The 17268-nt window shown below is 40.0% G+C and overlaps 1 protein-coding gene across 1 annotated transcript in view; it reads left to right on the forward strand.

The window, feature by feature from the left end:
• The window catches only part of stab1 (stabilin 1), a 68563-nt gene extending 51694 nt beyond the window's left edge, over positions 1 to 16869 (forward strand). The window contains exons 59-70 of the mRNA XM_056395170.1: positions 816 to 948; positions 1097 to 1157; positions 1454 to 1598; positions 2617 to 2750; positions 4195 to 4360; positions 4788 to 4894; positions 5469 to 5588; positions 6237 to 6371; positions 6621 to 6725; positions 10746 to 10895; positions 11961 to 12065; positions 15388 to 16869. Of these exons, the coding sequence (XP_056251145.1) occupies positions 816 to 948; positions 1097 to 1157; positions 1454 to 1598; positions 2617 to 2750; positions 4195 to 4360; positions 4788 to 4894; positions 5469 to 5588; positions 6237 to 6371; positions 6621 to 6725; positions 10746 to 10895; positions 11961 to 12065; positions 15388 to 15456 (1430 nt within the window). The 3' untranslated portion in view covers positions 15457 to 16869. The remainder of the gene's footprint in view (positions 1 to 815; positions 949 to 1096; positions 1158 to 1453; positions 1599 to 2616; positions 2751 to 4194; positions 4361 to 4787; positions 4895 to 5468; positions 5589 to 6236; positions 6372 to 6620; positions 6726 to 10745; positions 10896 to 11960; positions 12066 to 15387) is intronic.
• Positions 16870 to 17268: the final 399 nt, after the last annotated feature.

Consider the following 17268-nt stretch of genomic DNA (forward strand, 5'->3'; position numbering starts at 1 on the left):
ATACACAGCCAACATCAGCAATAACAGCTGTTTACTTACCAGTCTAGAAGAAACGTCAGCATCAAACTTTGTTCCTTTACTCACCAAGGTCTCCAGCATTGGAAAGGAACCGTCTTGTTCTGCTTCTATTTTTATCCCTTCTTTTCTTCTACTGAAGTTAGCATGCTAATCATCTAGCTGTGGTCCAGAGTTGAAAGTAAAATATAATGATAATAATAATAATTATATTTATAATGACAATAATAACTTATTCAAAAACAGATCAGAAAGTGATTTGTAGCCACAAAAGGAAGAGAAAAATCCTGGAAACAGAAATCTGACCTATAAAAGGTAAAGTCAGGATGTTAGATCACCCTGAACTTTCCGTGGCTCACAGAAACGACTTCAGACATTTTCTTTGTCATTGAGATGGAGAACACTCCTTCTATGGAGTTAAAGGGTTGACTGTCAGCTTTAATTTGAAGGTGTTAACATCGATATTGGATCAGCAGTTTAGGAACTGGAGCGCTTTTTTTACACAGTTAATTTTAGGGAACAAAATGTAAAGCAGCGACAGACATGATTATTTATTATTATAAAAATATCGAGTATTGCCACATCAAAGACATGGTTGGCAGATATTTCAGTTGTCCGAGGTGAAAAATCAGTTGATATTGAAAATCGCATTGTGCTCTCTGCTCTTAATATTCTGCATTATAATGAGGATGTGTAAATTTTGAAGATGACTCGTTTACAGAGCAGATACAGAGCAGAGCAGATGTTCTGAGTCCACCATGTGAGCAGATCAGATTACAGTTTTATTAAACACCCTGCAGCTCCAGACCTCTGCTCTGAGTACAACGGCGGCTGTCACCAGAACGCAGACTGCAACCAGACGGGACTTGTCGTCAACTGCACCTGTCACAGTGATTACCAAGGGGATGGTTATTCCTGCGAGCCCATCAACAGGTGGGCGTAGCATCATTTTTTCTGAATCACATTCCTGTTCCTTTTCTGGTTTTCTCTTCTTGATCCAAGATTATTGATATTAACTAAAGACGTTCACAATTATAGATGTGACATCAGGCTGCTGTATATCTGTTTGTCCTTATTCCAGGTGTGTTGAGGAGCAAAACGGTGGCTGCAGTGACTTTGCCTCCTGCAAGTTCACTGGTCCAGTAAGTAAAAACCTTGCAAAAAAACCCCCAAAAAACACTGTATATTTATATTTTTTTCATCTGTCCTTTTGTAAAGGTCTGTACATGCACTTGAGTCATCTGATTATTCATGTCTTTCTGTAGTAATATAATTTCTGACCTTGCACACACAACTTTCAAGATTCCCAATCAATCAATCAATCAATCAATCAATCAATCAATCAATCAATCAATCAATCAATCAATCAATCAATCAATCTCCCAGTAAGATTAAGAGGAGTGGTGTTCTTTTTGTTTTTTTAATCTGGTTCCTCCAGAACGAGCGTGAGTGTGAGTGCCTGGCAGGATACGTGGGTAATGGAGTCCAATGTCTGGAGAAGGTGGTGCCCCCTGTCGACCGCTGCCTGGAAGACAACGGAGGCTGTGACCCAGTGGCCTCTTGCAAGGACCTGCATTATCATGGTAACACATTTTTAATGACTTCCATGACAAGAGTAACAGATACATTATGATCTTTGTACCATATATACTGTACATACATATATATATAGTATATACAGCATATACATAATAAATATATATATATATATATATACATACTTGGGTAAGAGATCTGCAATGACTTTTGTTACCATGGTTACACACCGGTAGTAATGTCTGTTACCATGGTAACATACCTGTACTGCCTTTTATTACCATAGTAACACGTCCACAATGACTTTTGTAACCATGGCAACACTTTCATAATGACGTCTGTTCCCATGTTAACTCACTGCGACACATCAGTGACAGTAGCAGTTGCCTCTGCAGCACGTCCATAATATCCTCCCTGTAACACATCTGAAATAAGCCAGCAGCTGCAGTGTAGTCATGTGTTGTACGGCTTTTGTTGAGCGGGTGCCATTTTGTCCTACAGTCCTACTCCAATGCAGTTGCTATGGTAACTGTAGATTCTAGAGTAGCTGACCTTTATAGTGTTCGTGTTACCATGGTGATATTATGAAGGACATTCTTTATTAGTTCTAGGTTTGAATAGTGATTTTTCTGGGACTGGTAAACAAACAGCAACAAGCACTCAGTGGGAATACAGCAAGCAACGCCCAGAGCTCGTTAAGGCCCAGAGCTCGTTAAGGCCCAGAGCTCGTTAAGGCCCATTGAACATGGGGCTTGTTGAGGCTCAGAGCCTGTTAATACCCAGAGATGATTGGTACCTGGTGCTCATTAATTAGGGTGTATTGATTATGCAGAATTCATAATACATACTGGAGTTTTGTAATAAAATGTTTTCAATACAGCGATGGAAGCAAACACCAAGAGACGCCACGACTTCCTTTAATCAGTTTTCATATCAGTATATTTTTCAGCCTCAAAGTGAATTGAATTTTGTTTTCACTTTTAAAGATTAAATTGTTGTCCTGAGCAGCGCAGGAGGACAGTAATCTGAGGTAATGGTCAAAGTAACATGGTTATTGTGGTTCAGCCAACACAGCTGGAGTGTTCCACCTGCGCTCTCCAGAGGGGAAGTACAAGATGAACTTCAGTGAGGCCGACGCTGGCTGCCAGGCTGAGGGCGCCACGCTGGCCAACTTTAAACAGATGGGAGATGCACAGCAGGTAAGCCACCAACTACAGAAGGGGTTTCCATAGAGACAGCAGGCAGGTCAATACACCTTGCACATATACATACACTATATTTATTAAAAACATATTTGCGCAAACAAAGACTATGACTAAGATTATTTTGCTGGAGAATGCATCTGCACTCCCCTAAACAGCTGCCCTGTTTTTGAGACGTTTTGCTCCAAAGATTTAACTACATTCAATTTGATCCTAAAGATACCACCCTCAGCCAGACAGGAAGTGGTATTTCATTAGTGCCGAGCCTGACTGTAAAGAAGAGATATGAAACCACCTCTTTGATCACACCGGGGCTGAATTGGTGCGAATCACAAGCAAATATCAAGAGAAGATATGAATTTTTATGAATTTTTTTGGATTGCTCAGGCCTTCATTAGCAAACAAAGCCACAGAGCTCCACTGTTGTCAGAGAAGTATTAAAACACATAAGTCAGCAGCACTGTTACATCGGATGGCATATTCCTTCATTATCACGAACACACATACTGTACTTTATTGTGACTCAATCTTACACATTACCTACCTGCTGCTGGAAATACTCACAAGAGCAACAAATGTATATTATTCCACCGCTTCAAATAGTCCCAAACAAATTCACAATTTACTCCTGTTACTGCTGTTCCAGAAAACTGTTTGTTGATTCATTAATCCACTAATATTTATCTTCTCATCTCACTCTTGGAAGGAAAGCAAAAAAGTATATTTCCCCAAATGTTGAACCAGGAAGCCAGATTTATTCTTGACGTCAGGGGTTAATAGAAGTCGAGCTGTAGATAACACAGTGTAGGTTTTGATTAATAGTCCACCTGCTGATAGAACCAGCGGAACAAAAGACAGATGTACATGATCAAACTATATTGTGCTTTAATTGTATTCCTCATGGTTACTATGTTTTCATTCTTTCATTTACTTTGTGATACAAGCGACTTCACTACTCAATATGAAACTGCTCTCTGCTGGCACCGTATTTAAGTGTTTGCAGTGGCGATGTCTTTTTTAATGAAAATCAGACAGAAAAATGTCTTTCTTTTTTTTTTTTCAACTTGTTTGATGTTTTCTTCCCTGTCAACAATCTCCACCAGAAACTTGTAATTGAAAACACAACTAGCCAATCGCAGTTCCTAGTCCCCACATGGTATCTCTGTAGCTGCAGTAGCCCTGATGTGTAGTTACATTATTTAGTTACAGGACTGAAAACTGAATATCTGTGGCTGTCAGCTGTCCTTCGAACAGCTGAGGTCAGATTCAAAATGCAACCTGTGTGTTCATACACAGTATTTACAACCACATTGTAACAACCTCCTCCAGTTAATTGTGAATTACTTATTCTCACCTATCCTGTCCACACCACAGCAGTGCATGCTGGAACTTGTAATCAGTCATTTACCCTGCCGTTGTCATTCTTCTGTGGTCCTGACAGATGGGGATGCATCTGTGCGTTGCTGGCTGGATGGAGGGGGGTAAGGTGGGATACCCAACACGCTTCCCCTCAGTCAAGTGTGGAGACAACCACGTGGGTCTGGTTATCTACAAAGACCCTGTGGACCAGAGCAGCAAGTACGACGCCTACTGCTACAGAGTCAAAGGTACTACGGCAACACAGTCTCTGTGTTCAGGCAGAGGCAGGTCCACCCTACTGACAGATCTGTGGAAATAATGAAAAAAATAAAAAATGTATTACTGTTGCTCATAGTACTTGAACAGCATCTATTGTTTTATATGAATTTTTAAATTTGTCTTCTGCAGAGTGACCAACCTCTCTTTGGATACAGTTTAACTCCAAACATTAACAGGCTGTTTGTATTGGCTTTATAATGCAGAGCTGAAAAATTTAAATTTTGAAAATCGAATGAAAAAAAGAAAAGAAAAACAGAATTCAATCATAAAACAAAGAAAACAAGAAACCTCACATTTGAGAAGTTGGAATCAAAGAATATTTGGTGTTTGGTCTTGATAAATTATTCAGAAAATATATAAATATAAATATATGAGTGATGTAATGTATGTGTGCAGATGTTGAGTGTACCTGTCCCGCTGGTTATGTTGGAAACGGAGACTTCTGTAACGGCGTCCTGACCAGCGTCCTCGCAACCTACAGTAACTTCTCCACCTTTTACAAGGTGAGTGTGACAGTTGGACCATTTAGATGTTTAATAATTCTAGTTTATTATTATTTGAGTCAGTTCTTTCAGTTTTGCCGTCATTCCTATCAGTAATAACAACATTCAGTGTGTTCATATTTAGAGCATGGTGCTGTGCTTGCATTACCTGATGAGGATTTTCATTCATGATCCATCAGGACTATGTGGATATGGTTTGATCAGATTTTATTGACAATGGCCCGGAAACATAAGCAAACAACTGCTGTCACATTTTCATTAGTTGTTGTTAAGTCCTGGTTAGTGCACAGAAGTCGATATTTGTACTCCCAAAAACCAGATGACCTGAGCTGACCTGAACCAGGTCCATGCACTGTAATCTACCTCTGTGGTCTGTTCAACTTATTAACTTTGGATCCTCTGTTCAAAACTCTAAATTTGTGATGTGTTTGTGTGTTGTAATAGTTGCAGGATTTTACAAAATATAAGCGTGAATCACAGATGGACTATCACGGATGGATTTTACGTCTTGACTGTAAATCTAAATAACTTCGCTGTCCTCTCCATCTCTCTCTCTCTCTCTCTCTCTCTGTAGTTGCTGTTGGATTACAGCGGCTCGACCTCAGGTGGCAAACAGCTCGTTGAATTTCTTTCTCACAGGAAGTCTGAGGTCACGCTCTTTGTTCCTCATAATGCCGGCTTTGCACCAAATCAGGTGATGTACAACCTCAACACTTCAATAGTTATTTAATAATGACTAAAAGGGTCTTTAACATAAAAACATTTAGAAACACAAAACAAGACATTAAAAATATAAAAATAAAAAAAACAATTTTGACATATATGTATGTTGACTAATTAAAATATCTAAAGATTAAAAAAAGAGGCCCACGGATTGAGCCCTGGGGTACTCCATACATCATGTTGGTTGTTGCATTATTTAATTTGTTAACGATAACGAGGATCTACATTTCCAGTATCCAATAATTGCCTTGCATTTCTGATTTAATTAATATTTAGAACAAGTCACCTCTGTGCTTGTTCAGATGTATGCTATTGAGCCTGGAAAGTATATGAGTATTTCAATGTTTTTAATGTGTCTATTGTGTTTCATATTATATATACTTGTAAGTAAAGGATTAAAACAAAGAACATGGACGACAGAGTTTCATTGAAATGTACATCACCTACATGCTTTGATTTTTAAGAAAGAGACGGATCAACACCAATGCATATTAACTATATTAACCTAATCAAGTTTTTAAGGTTTGGAACTGAATTATTTCCATCAGAATACCAGGTTCAAACAGATGGAACGGTCAGTGAAATCTAACGTGTTTCTACTCTGTGTTTGTGTGGTTAGACTCTGTCTGGTAGAGATCTTGAGTATCACATCTCAGCCAATAACAGCGTGCGACCATTCATGGATCTGAGACATGAAGAAGTCATCACATCGTGGCTCGGGTTCAACCTGACTGTTACCCATGGCAACAATGAGGTCAGAAACACACAAACACACACACGCACACGCACACACACACACACCCCTCTCTAGGTGTCTGTGGTTCATTACCAGGTGTCCACAGGAGAAGTTATAGTTGTTGACAAATATAATAACAAATTACTATTACGTGTTTATATAAAGCTTAGAACTGCTAAATAAGGGGACTCAAAGTGTTTCCATGTTTATGTTTATGTTCTTAAAGTTTGATTTTGCGTCTCTGTTATTGTAAATTATCTCCCTCAGAGCTATAAACTGGTGAACAAACGGCTGCTGTTGGAGTGGGACATTCCCGCTGTAAACGGGATCATCCATGTCATTGAGGCCCCGCTGACGGCCCCCCCGCCACAGGTGAGTAAAGATGGTTTAACCTTGAGCTGCTGACAATTAGGACAACTTCTTCCTCTGATTATGAACCAGCAAGTCACTCACTAGATTTCAAGCCAAGTGAGTTTCAATTTACCATTATGCAAATATTAAGAGTTGGTTTGTCAAGATAAACACAAACACACAATGAGATGAGGTCATTAAAAAAGGTGCAGTCAAACCTCAAATAATGAAAAACTATTTAGAAAACATGATGGAAATATGACATTTCTGTTCTGTTGGTTTCATGTACAAATGTGAGGAATTACAGTCTCCTCATCGGTCCACACAGATCTCATGTTTTTGTCTTTTTGGTGGATGTTTTAAGTCACATTCTTCATGTTCGTTAAGATTAATTCACTAAAGCTGTTCCCATTGCTCTTTAATTTGCAATTTAATTTTATTGATAAACCAACATTTCTATCTCAGACAAGCACCAAATTTAATTTGAGATATTTCTTTCCCCTCAGGTTTATTAAAGCACAAATTGAAAACGCACATGAAAACAGGTGGATGGAAACCCACCTATTGAAACACAATGTGTAAAACCTCATACGCCCACTCACCCAAATCCTCCTGACTTCAACTTTTGAGTGACCTTATCTTAAATGTCCATAAATCCACTTTTATGATCCCGTCAAACACAGTCACAGCAAACATAAAGAAACTTCGCACTTAGCAGTTGTAGGTCTCTTGGGATCTGGTTCCTGATGCCTGTTTGTGATGGAAATCTTGCGAGCTGGCTGCCTCGTGATGGAAGAAGTTTCAGGAGACCCAGATGTCTTAAGCAGAAGTATTTATTGAAGCGTCGCCAAGGAGAATGGAGATGAGCAATACAAGTTAACACTGTGAAATGCCGTCCAATTCTGAAGGCTGTTGTTACAGGGTCTGTTTAAACCCAGACTAAACTCACATAACACTTGCTACATGTCCAAATAAGGATGTTCTTTATGTTGGGTACCAAATCCTGAATATGAATTACATTCACTTAAGTGTATAAGGAATCTCAAGGTAAGACAGCCTGACCCTGAGCTGAAGGACCCCTGTGTTATGACTATTCCCTCCCTAGGCCATATCTTTACGACCTTGGTTGTTATGCCAACTGGGCCAGCTGGATCCTGGTAACTGGACCCGTCATTGACGTAGTGCATTCCCCAGCCCCTTGCCTAACCTTAACCGTCACAACTGAAAGCCTAACTCTTACCCTAAAACGCTCAAACGGACATTTACCCCACAAAACTGTCGGACCCCGCAGGTATCATGGGCTCCGATTAATACAGTAAAGCGAGCATCATAAATTGATTATTTTTATCATTCATAAACTTGTTCGTGGACTGTTGCAGTTCTGACCACTGCCACCAGAAGGCGCCATGGCAAACTTCTCTCTCTGTTGTTGCTAGGCAACAGTTGTAGCAGATAGCAGATGGCTGTGTTTAGTTTCTTGGCAAAGTTTTCAGTAAATCAAGATTTAATTAGCTGAGTTTTAAACATTTCCATCCTGATAAAGTCACAAGTGATCAATTTTCATGATGTGAGGATGAGATCACAACAGATTAACCTGAAAGCTTTGGCTAAATAACAACTATATGTCTGTTTCCCCAAATGACTAATGTTCAGTGCTCAGCTTACTTCCTGTTGTCCTCGTCCCGACCACGTCCTGTCTGTGGACTGAGTCAGATTACTTTGATCTCAGATACACCCTGGGCAAATTACATGTTTTGTAGATTTTGTGATTTTTGAAGTACAAAGAAGTGAATACAACCCCTGCAGCAAACAGACATTAAAAAATAAGCCTGTCTTCAAATGTTAATACACTGTTAGTTTTTATTACATGACGTAAAAAAAAAAAAAAATCAAACACTAATTGTGGCATGAGGTTAGGCACTCTGCTAATTAGTGGATCCTTTTATCTTCAGGTTTTGAATTATTTTCTTTTGAACATTCTCCGACTACATAAACTGTGAATAGGCGTCTACTTGCACCCACATTCTGTGAGAACACACCTTGATACTTCTGTATTTTAATCATTCAGAAGCCTGCAGATGTTACTGCAGTGTAATGAAACATATTTCACACTTCACAGTTCGGTTCCTGTATGACCACATGATTACAGTGATGCTGACACAGCTCAGCAGCAGGTGGAGGCCGTCACATTTTGGCCAATATCACAGATCATGTGGTGACGTCCTGCTGTGATTCACAGTGGAAACAGGAATGAACGAGGTGTAGCTCAGACAGCTGGGCCGTACCAGTGGAAAGAGCTATGTGACATAGTGAATAAATAATTCAATTAATTATTACATTGCTGTGCATCGCTACACTCTAACAATACTGAGGACATTTTCATCTGAGTGTTTTTGTATTTACTCAATGACTGACGAGTTATATTTGTTTTTCTTTTTGCTCTTTGAACGCATTTTCTTTGACCTCCCTGGAACTAATTTTAGAGGAAAACACTGCATATATAACAGTGAAGAGGCATTTAATCCATTTCATTTAAACTCAGCTTCGGAGTTGTGGAACTCATCATGGTTGAGAACAAACCTTAGTTTTAAAAAAGGCCTTGACACAGTTGTGGTGTAGGAACAGACTGCACATTACTGAGCTGCTTGCTATCAAATAAATCATGTGTACAGTCTGTGGGAAGGTCAGGACAGTAGAAAACTGTAGATTATGACAAACACGGCAAATATCTCCTGAATCTCTTTGTTAAAGATTCTTTATTCTTATTTTGAGCACATCCTCCAGTGTCAGAGTAGAGACGTTGCAGAGCCTCAAGGATTAACCAGAAACAGGCCTGAGTGCTGCTGTTTTATGGTCTCCTCCTCTGAGCGTCATCACGTTATCACACGTTTACACAAGGTCACTGAGTTCTCAACAGCACTCAGCAGCCACCGACACGTTTCCCTCTCGGCGTGAAAGAGCCTGATCACATGGGAGTTTAACACATTTTGTATAAAATTGTGAAGCACTTTAAAAACCTTTTTGACCACGTTGACTCCACCAGGGTGGTTTATTTAAATCCTGGTCATAAGTGATTGATCATCGTCAAAATACTACATATTTTTAGGCCATGTGGATCATTAAAGGAACTTAAAATTTGTATTATTTGATGAAAAAATGAAATTTGATTTTGTTGTTATATACTCTGTCTGAACTGTTGATGCATTAAGATGAACACAAGTCAAAACAAGCATCTATCTGAGAGAGAGATGAAGATAATTTAGCATATTTCAGTTTATGTCCTTCACAAAAACTCAAATCCTTGTGTAAACTGCCATGACCTCAAAAATCTGTAACTCTGTCGACGTAACACTAAACCTGTTCAGTTTGATGAGTTATTTGGACATGTGAAGTGTTGGTGGCCTTCTACCTTTACTCCACATACTTTTAAGTCAGTCTGTATGTATTGATATGTTTGAAGTGTTTGACAAACGCGTTGCATTTATTGGTATTCTGCTTGTAAATGTGTTATTCAATTACCAATATTATGATTTATAATGTTTTGTAGAAATTATTTAGTCGCCCAAATGTTATTTGTTCTCTTCAATACCAAACTGTCCGCTAAGGTTTCTAATAAAGGGGCGTGTCGAATCATTAAAAGACTTAGTTGAAGGATTTGTCTCATGTGGCGGCCTAAAAGAAACACGATGTCCGGGTCAACAGGGTCATGGAGCTAGAAACGACCAAATAAGGGAACCTGGATGTTCCTGTGGACATGTGACATCGCCCCTGTCTGTCTTCTGATTGGAATAAACCATTAATTAATCATTTTAACTGGCTGAGATTTTATCTTCCTCTGGGGAAATAACATCTCCATGGCAACAGTGCAGCAAAGTGTAGCTGTTGCCATGGCAGTTAGAGCTGGACAGATAAAGAGCGAATGTGTAACAGCCACTGGTGAGGCTTAAAAGTGTAATCTGATGTCCTCACATATGTAACAATGCTTATGTGTGTTTGTTTTTGCTTATGTGTGTTTGTTTTTGTTGCACCTGTCACCTGCAGATTTCCCATGATGCCTCCCGACAGCACGCCCACTCCAGCGGCACAGCGGCGGCCATCTTGGTGTCGCTGTTGCTGGTGTGTGTGTTGGCTGCACTCGGCTACTACGTCTTCAAACACAAGACCGATGCTTTCCGCTTCCACTACTTCAGAGTGAGACACACACACACACACACACACACACACACACACACACACACACACACACACAGTTGCAGAGCTGGTGTGAGCTGATGTTGTATCTGCTGATGGTGACCTTTAGGTTAAAAGAAGTGAAACTGGCTTAAATGTTTCAGTGGCATCTTTAATTAGTGCATGAATTAATTAATGACCTTATTACAGGAAATATAATAACCTTGATTATAAACTGACATCCCCTCTAGTCATCATGAATTTATTTCCTCAGCAAAACACAAAACCTGAACCTTCAGAAACTCCTGAAGGTTACAATTTATGAAACACATCCACCAGAAGCAGACTTGTAAACAATCGCTGGCTTTGCAACATTAAGGTTACAAACCACCTATAACTCAACACTGTGTAAAGAACCTGATTGCTACTGATGTTGTGAACGTGTAATTGTTTAGGCCTCGAATATAAGACGACCCCACCGTCAGTCCTGCAGGTGGTCGGTCAGTCCACTTTGGTCCAGACTAAACTATGTCATCAACTACTCAAACTGAGCTCCATGGGACGAATCCTACTAACTTTTCTGATCCCTCTAGCGTCATCAGCAATTCAAAGTCTTTACTAATTCCCTGTAGCGTCACCATGAGGTTCACATTTACGTTTTTGAATGAAATACTGCTGGATGGATTAGTGTGACATTTGATACACATGATGAATTATAATCAGTTCCCTCAACTTTTTCTGCAGCGCCATAAATCAAGTCAAAGTTTTCAGTTTGTGCAATGCTTTGGTTTATAACCAAATTCTTTCGCACATTTTAGCATGCTAACACACTATACTGATAAAATCACAATTATTCAGTCTGTCTTAAAAGAATTAGTGGATGCTCATATGAATGTTGAAACAGGTTTGATCATGAGGGATTGAGGGAAGTGTCTCGGCACTTAAAGGAAGATGTAGAGCAGATATTAATGTCGGGAGTGTTTGATATTATAATCCTTTCGTTAGAAAAAAACAAACATGGTGTTAATCAGTGATTCAGCTGCTGCTAACAGCTGACACTGCTTCCTGTTGTTTCCTCCGTGACAGAATGAGGATGAGGATGGTGCAGCAGGCGGCAGGACCAAACCCGCACTGGTTTCAATCCCCAACCCTCTGTACAGCGGCTCCAGGGCCTTCACAGAGCCATTTGGGGTGAGTTGACTAATCTGAACATTCACGTCAGGAGGAGAGTCTGAGCTGCTCGTTTGTTTTTTTTTAAACTAAACCACGAGGATCCCGACAAAAGTGGCTGTTCAGATGGAAAACAGCTCTGTGTTAGAACAATGCAAGGAGCTGTTTTGGTTGGGGTGTGCTGGTTCAGGCACTGGTGAGAAAGGAAATACAATCCAGAAAAGTCCAGTTTCAGTAACAGATCAGTGAAGGAGCAAAAATATCCAGGGCGGATCCTCAGGATTGGCCTCAGTGCTGCTGATCCAGGCGTATTTTATTTAAATGAACCAGTATCAGCTGCAGTAAAGCAGATCAAAGTCCTCTCTTTACTCCACTGTGTTTGTCCACGTCAGCCTGCTGGTGTTGCAGCGTTACACTGCCACAACTTCATCACATATTCAAGTGAAAACTTGAGTGTGTGTGCAATTATTTGGGTCCGCCAGTTACTGACAAAGTTCAGACAAAGAGGTCAGTAAATTCATAGATTCACTCAAATCAGATGCAAATTATAATGAGTAAAAATAAAGAAGTTTGTTGCTGCTGTTCATCGTGCTTTGTCTTTATATCCCGTTTATTTCTTTATTACCGCTGCAGGGACCAGTTGAATAAATGATCTCTGTCTGTGACTGACTGAGTGGAGCCCATCCCTCTGGAGTTTGATTTTTTCTTCCTGCAACTAACCTACCAATTAAAACTTGGTTGACTAAGACTCTTCTTATCGACTTATGTTTGGTCGACTATTAGAGATGAAAGATTTTATTCAGATTGAACTGCCAGCTGTGGCGGCTTCCCAGACATTTTGCCAGTGGTTTGTTGTCACTTCTGTGGGTTTTATCCATAGATCGCATATAAAGATAGACGTAGCCTCCATGACGTCACCCATACGTTTCTGAGGAGTGGTTTTGAAGCTCAGAGTGGGCTGCTCTGCTGTCGCCATCTTGGCAGTGCCTGACGCATACGCTCACCCACCTGTCACTCAAAGCGACACACCCTCAATTATGTATAATATTGCACTTTAATAAACTTTCTACTGTAAAGTTGTGCATTTTAACATGGGAGTCTCAGGGGATTGACTTGCTTTTGGAGCCAGACTCAAGTGGCCACGTGAGGAACTGCAGTTTTTGGCACTTCTGTGTCGGCTGTATATCAGCGTTGATCCCCAATTCACTTTGATTCTTGATGATTCGGTTATATTTGATAAATACCAATGTTACGTGAAGCGTATCTCAGAATTTAACTTCAAATTCTTCTACATTCAGCAAGAGAGCATCTTTCTTTTGTTTCCTTGAATATAAAACTATGAAAAATATTGTCTAAACTGTAAAGACCTGTTTGGTAATAATAAAAGAAAACCTGCACCATTGTCATCATTATGCATATTTAAAAAAATTAATTCTGTCACATACTGATGCATATGGACTGTCAGTGGCAGATGCTTCGACTAAGTAGACACATCCACTTTAATTATCACTTGGATCACAGGACACAAACTGAAAGTCTAGACTCTAATTCATCTGCACTGTTTGTGTTGACAAGACATTAGCCTGATATCTGCAGACAGCTGTTACACAGTGTTAGCTCTCCGGCAGGAACAGACTGAACAAACTACAATCCACACACTGTTCACTCCACCTCCACAGCCTCACATCTCGTAGCCAGGGAGGATATATAATATATATCTCATCAACACTCACAAACAGAGCTCAGATCAATGTTCAGGCTTTTGCCAGTCCATCCCTCTTGTCTATATTCATTACGAGCTATCCAGAGTCACCTAACCATCCTCAAACGTGAACATTTTTTCAGACGCTCCAGGAGCATCGCCTTGTACGGTCCTTTTCTCTGGGATCCCATAAGGATGACAGCAAAAGGTCGCAAAGCTGGTTCACGTCCTGCTGTTAATTATTTGTTATCATGTCAGAGCATCGGCCTGTCCGGGTTTGAGAAGAGTGTGTTCTGGCCAATGTTCATTCTGACACTTTTATTGAGAGAGTTGAAAACGCCATTTGACAGATTCTGAGAGTGGAATCTAAAAAGTGGAGGTCGTCACTACATGGACACAACATTATGGTTATTCCCATATGACATGAAGGCGGGAAAAGTCACCACCATGACATCTCACCTCTTTAAATGGCAGCTCACACACACACACACACACACACACACACACACATACACACACACACACACACACATACACACACCACACAGTATATGTGGACAGAGAAGACATGAATTTAAAATAAGGCTATAATTGTCATGATGTATGAGATTTATTGGTACTTAAATTCTGTCAGATCTTGTCGCTTTGTTCATAAAGCTAGTCTTAATATCCTTTTAAATTGGCACATAAATAAACTGACAGCATAAGAATCCTGGTTATTTCTGTTTTTGCAAAAAAAAGCAAAAAAAAATATATTCAAGTTCTTTAAGTTTAATAACTAATAATGATTTTTCGTTATTCATTATATTGCTCATAGATTTCAGTACAGAGTCTTTTGAATAAATAAAAATGACAAATTAAATTCACGTAAAGATTAAAAACAAATATCTGAGGCTGGTTGGACACAGACACTGCTGCGTTATTACTGTTGTTTACTGTGTGAAGGACACGCTGCAGTCTCCACTGTTCTCAGTGTCTCTCAGTAGTTTACACATTCCTTCTCCATCAGAGAGCAGGCCGACTTCACTTTGTTCTCAGCTGTGTGCATTAAACTCTGATCCTGCAGGTCTGACAGCAGTGGGATCAGAGTTATACTCCAGTTTAGAGTCAGCTGTTCAGCCACTGTGGCTGCTGCCTGACACGATCTGGGGTTTCTATCCACATGTAGAGCAAAGTCAGTGAAAGAAATTGTTAATTAATGCACATTTCCTTCCACAACTGTTATGTGAATATTAGGAATTGGTTCGTCGAGATAAACAGCTGGCGCCTAATTTTCCCGTCGGGTGTCATTAAACCATTGCAGAGGAACAGGGTGCAACGAGATGACGTAATGAACAGAGCAGCAGTCAAACTGTTGTTTTCATCTCTTCAGTGGAAATTTAATTCACTTTTTTGCATTTTCTTTTTTTTGTTCATTAACTGAATTTTTAGGAACATTTGTATTTGCTTTGTAGCGGAGAGTTAAATCCAGACCACCGTCATATCTCACTGTTAAATATATGCGTACAGCCAGGACACCTACTGCCCGACTGGATTAATCTTCATTCATGTTACGACCAGAATTATTTGACAGCCTCCACATACTCAAGTGTACATTTGGTGTGGGCTCCCTGGTTTGATCATTTTCTCTCCTTCCTGCAGGACACCAGTCAGGGGGTGGAGCCGGCAGAACCTGAAGAACCTCCAAAGATCCTGGACTTTGACCAGTAAAACCAGCTGAACCAGTGAAACTGGAGCTGTCTGTTTACAAACCACAATAACCTGCTGGCTGCACGGTTCAGCTTTTTGCAGTTCATTTATATCCAAATAACAAATAAAAGTTGTCGGTTTACTTAACCCAGATGTTCTCGGGAAGGAAAGCCAAATCAATATTTTTTATTATCAATCAATCAAATGATTCCTGTTTAATATATAAGTGTCTCTGGTAGCTGCAAACCGACCAGCTGATTTTTTTAGGCTCTTTTAGCTCCAAGTTTTGGTTTTATGGCACATGTATGTCTCAGCAGCAGCAGGCAGCTGTTTACAGAGAAAAAAACTTTCAGCAGCTGAACCTGATGTTTCCCTCAGGAGTTGGCGGAGATCAAAAACAGTGAAAGGGAATGAACATTGTATTTCAATTTACCAGGTGGACACAAACACGACTCCAGTGGGACGATCATAACCTGTGTTCACCGGGTATGAAAGGCAGCTGTTTGCTAATAAGTTAGCCACAGCTACTTTACGCTTTTATTGTTAAATAAATAATTCATTCATTTGTTAGACTCTTCTATGATGAGACAAACAGCTTGGCTTATAATTAGCTTATGGCTTATGTGTCACCAAACACATTATCAGCCCGTTGAAGTTGTTTTTGTTTCCACTCGAGTCCATCGTGCAGAGTGACAGAACGATGTAAACAGATGACAGTGTAAGTGCTTCAGCAGCGCTCCTCAGTCAGTCACTGTATCAAACCCCCCGCCCCCTTTTAGATAATTGGTTTTGATGGACCCGACCTGTCCCAGGACGGAAGTAAATCTGTTTGAATTGGAGGGGGGCCCGACCCGTCTATGAGAGCAAATAAACATGAGCTCGCTGATTAGTCTGGTTTCCATGGAAGTAGAGAGTTGATTATTAATTCAAAGACAAAGCCTGATATTAAAGCTTTATTCCTCTGTGCCTTGGAGCTCCATCACTGGATGACATGTGCCTTCCTGCCCATGAACACACACACTAGTTTATTTTGACCCATTCCTACATACACCATCCTGCTGTTGGAAATACTCACTGCAGGAACAAATGTGGATTAATCCGCCATTGAAAATAGTCCCCAACAACTGTGCTATTCCCATCTGTAACATCTGATTAAAAACTACAGTTTTCAGCTTTTTCAGGAAGTCACTGAGCTTTTTTTTTTTTTTTTTTTATAGAAATTTGTGAGCTGATTGTAAAGATTTAGGTCTTCAGAAGAAACAAACAGGATGGGAGGAACACCAGCCTCATCCTTTAACTCGTTCATACAGAGAAACTGGCTGAACACAAAGTACTGTCACACTGGAGCAGCTGCATTTCCTCAAACCAACAACATGTTCACCATTGTTTAAAATCACAACCGCTGAGAAGACATTAAACTCAATCCATCTGACAGTCTGCTGTGTTCTGGTTTTTGTTTTTTTGTATTTGTGCTGAGTTTGTCAGAAAACATTTACATTACATTAGAGGCGGTGTGGAGGAAATCAATGCAGGCTCACCTGACACCGCTGACCAGTCATAACAAGGTTTCTGTAGGTGAACCTGGGGAAGGACCATCACTGTTGTTGAATCCAAACAAAATGTTTAATTAGTTAAGTAAAAAAAAACATAACTGCTACTCTGTGCTACTATCAGCAGCTTCAACAACTTCATCTTGGAAAGAAAAAAGAAATTCATAAGACTTTGCTCAATGAAGTCACTTTCATTAATTTCATTAGCTAGCTTAATACGATCACCTGTAAAGTTCATAAGCTGCTTAGGAAGGACGGGGACACAGGCAGGTTCAGGTTCAGG

This window comes from Seriola aureovittata, chromosome 2 (genome assembly GCF_021018895.1).
Source record: "Seriola aureovittata isolate HTS-2021-v1 ecotype China chromosome 2, ASM2101889v1, whole genome shotgun sequence".
NCBI classification, from domain to species: Eukaryota; Metazoa; Chordata; class Actinopteri; order Carangiformes; family Carangidae; genus Seriola; species Seriola aureovittata.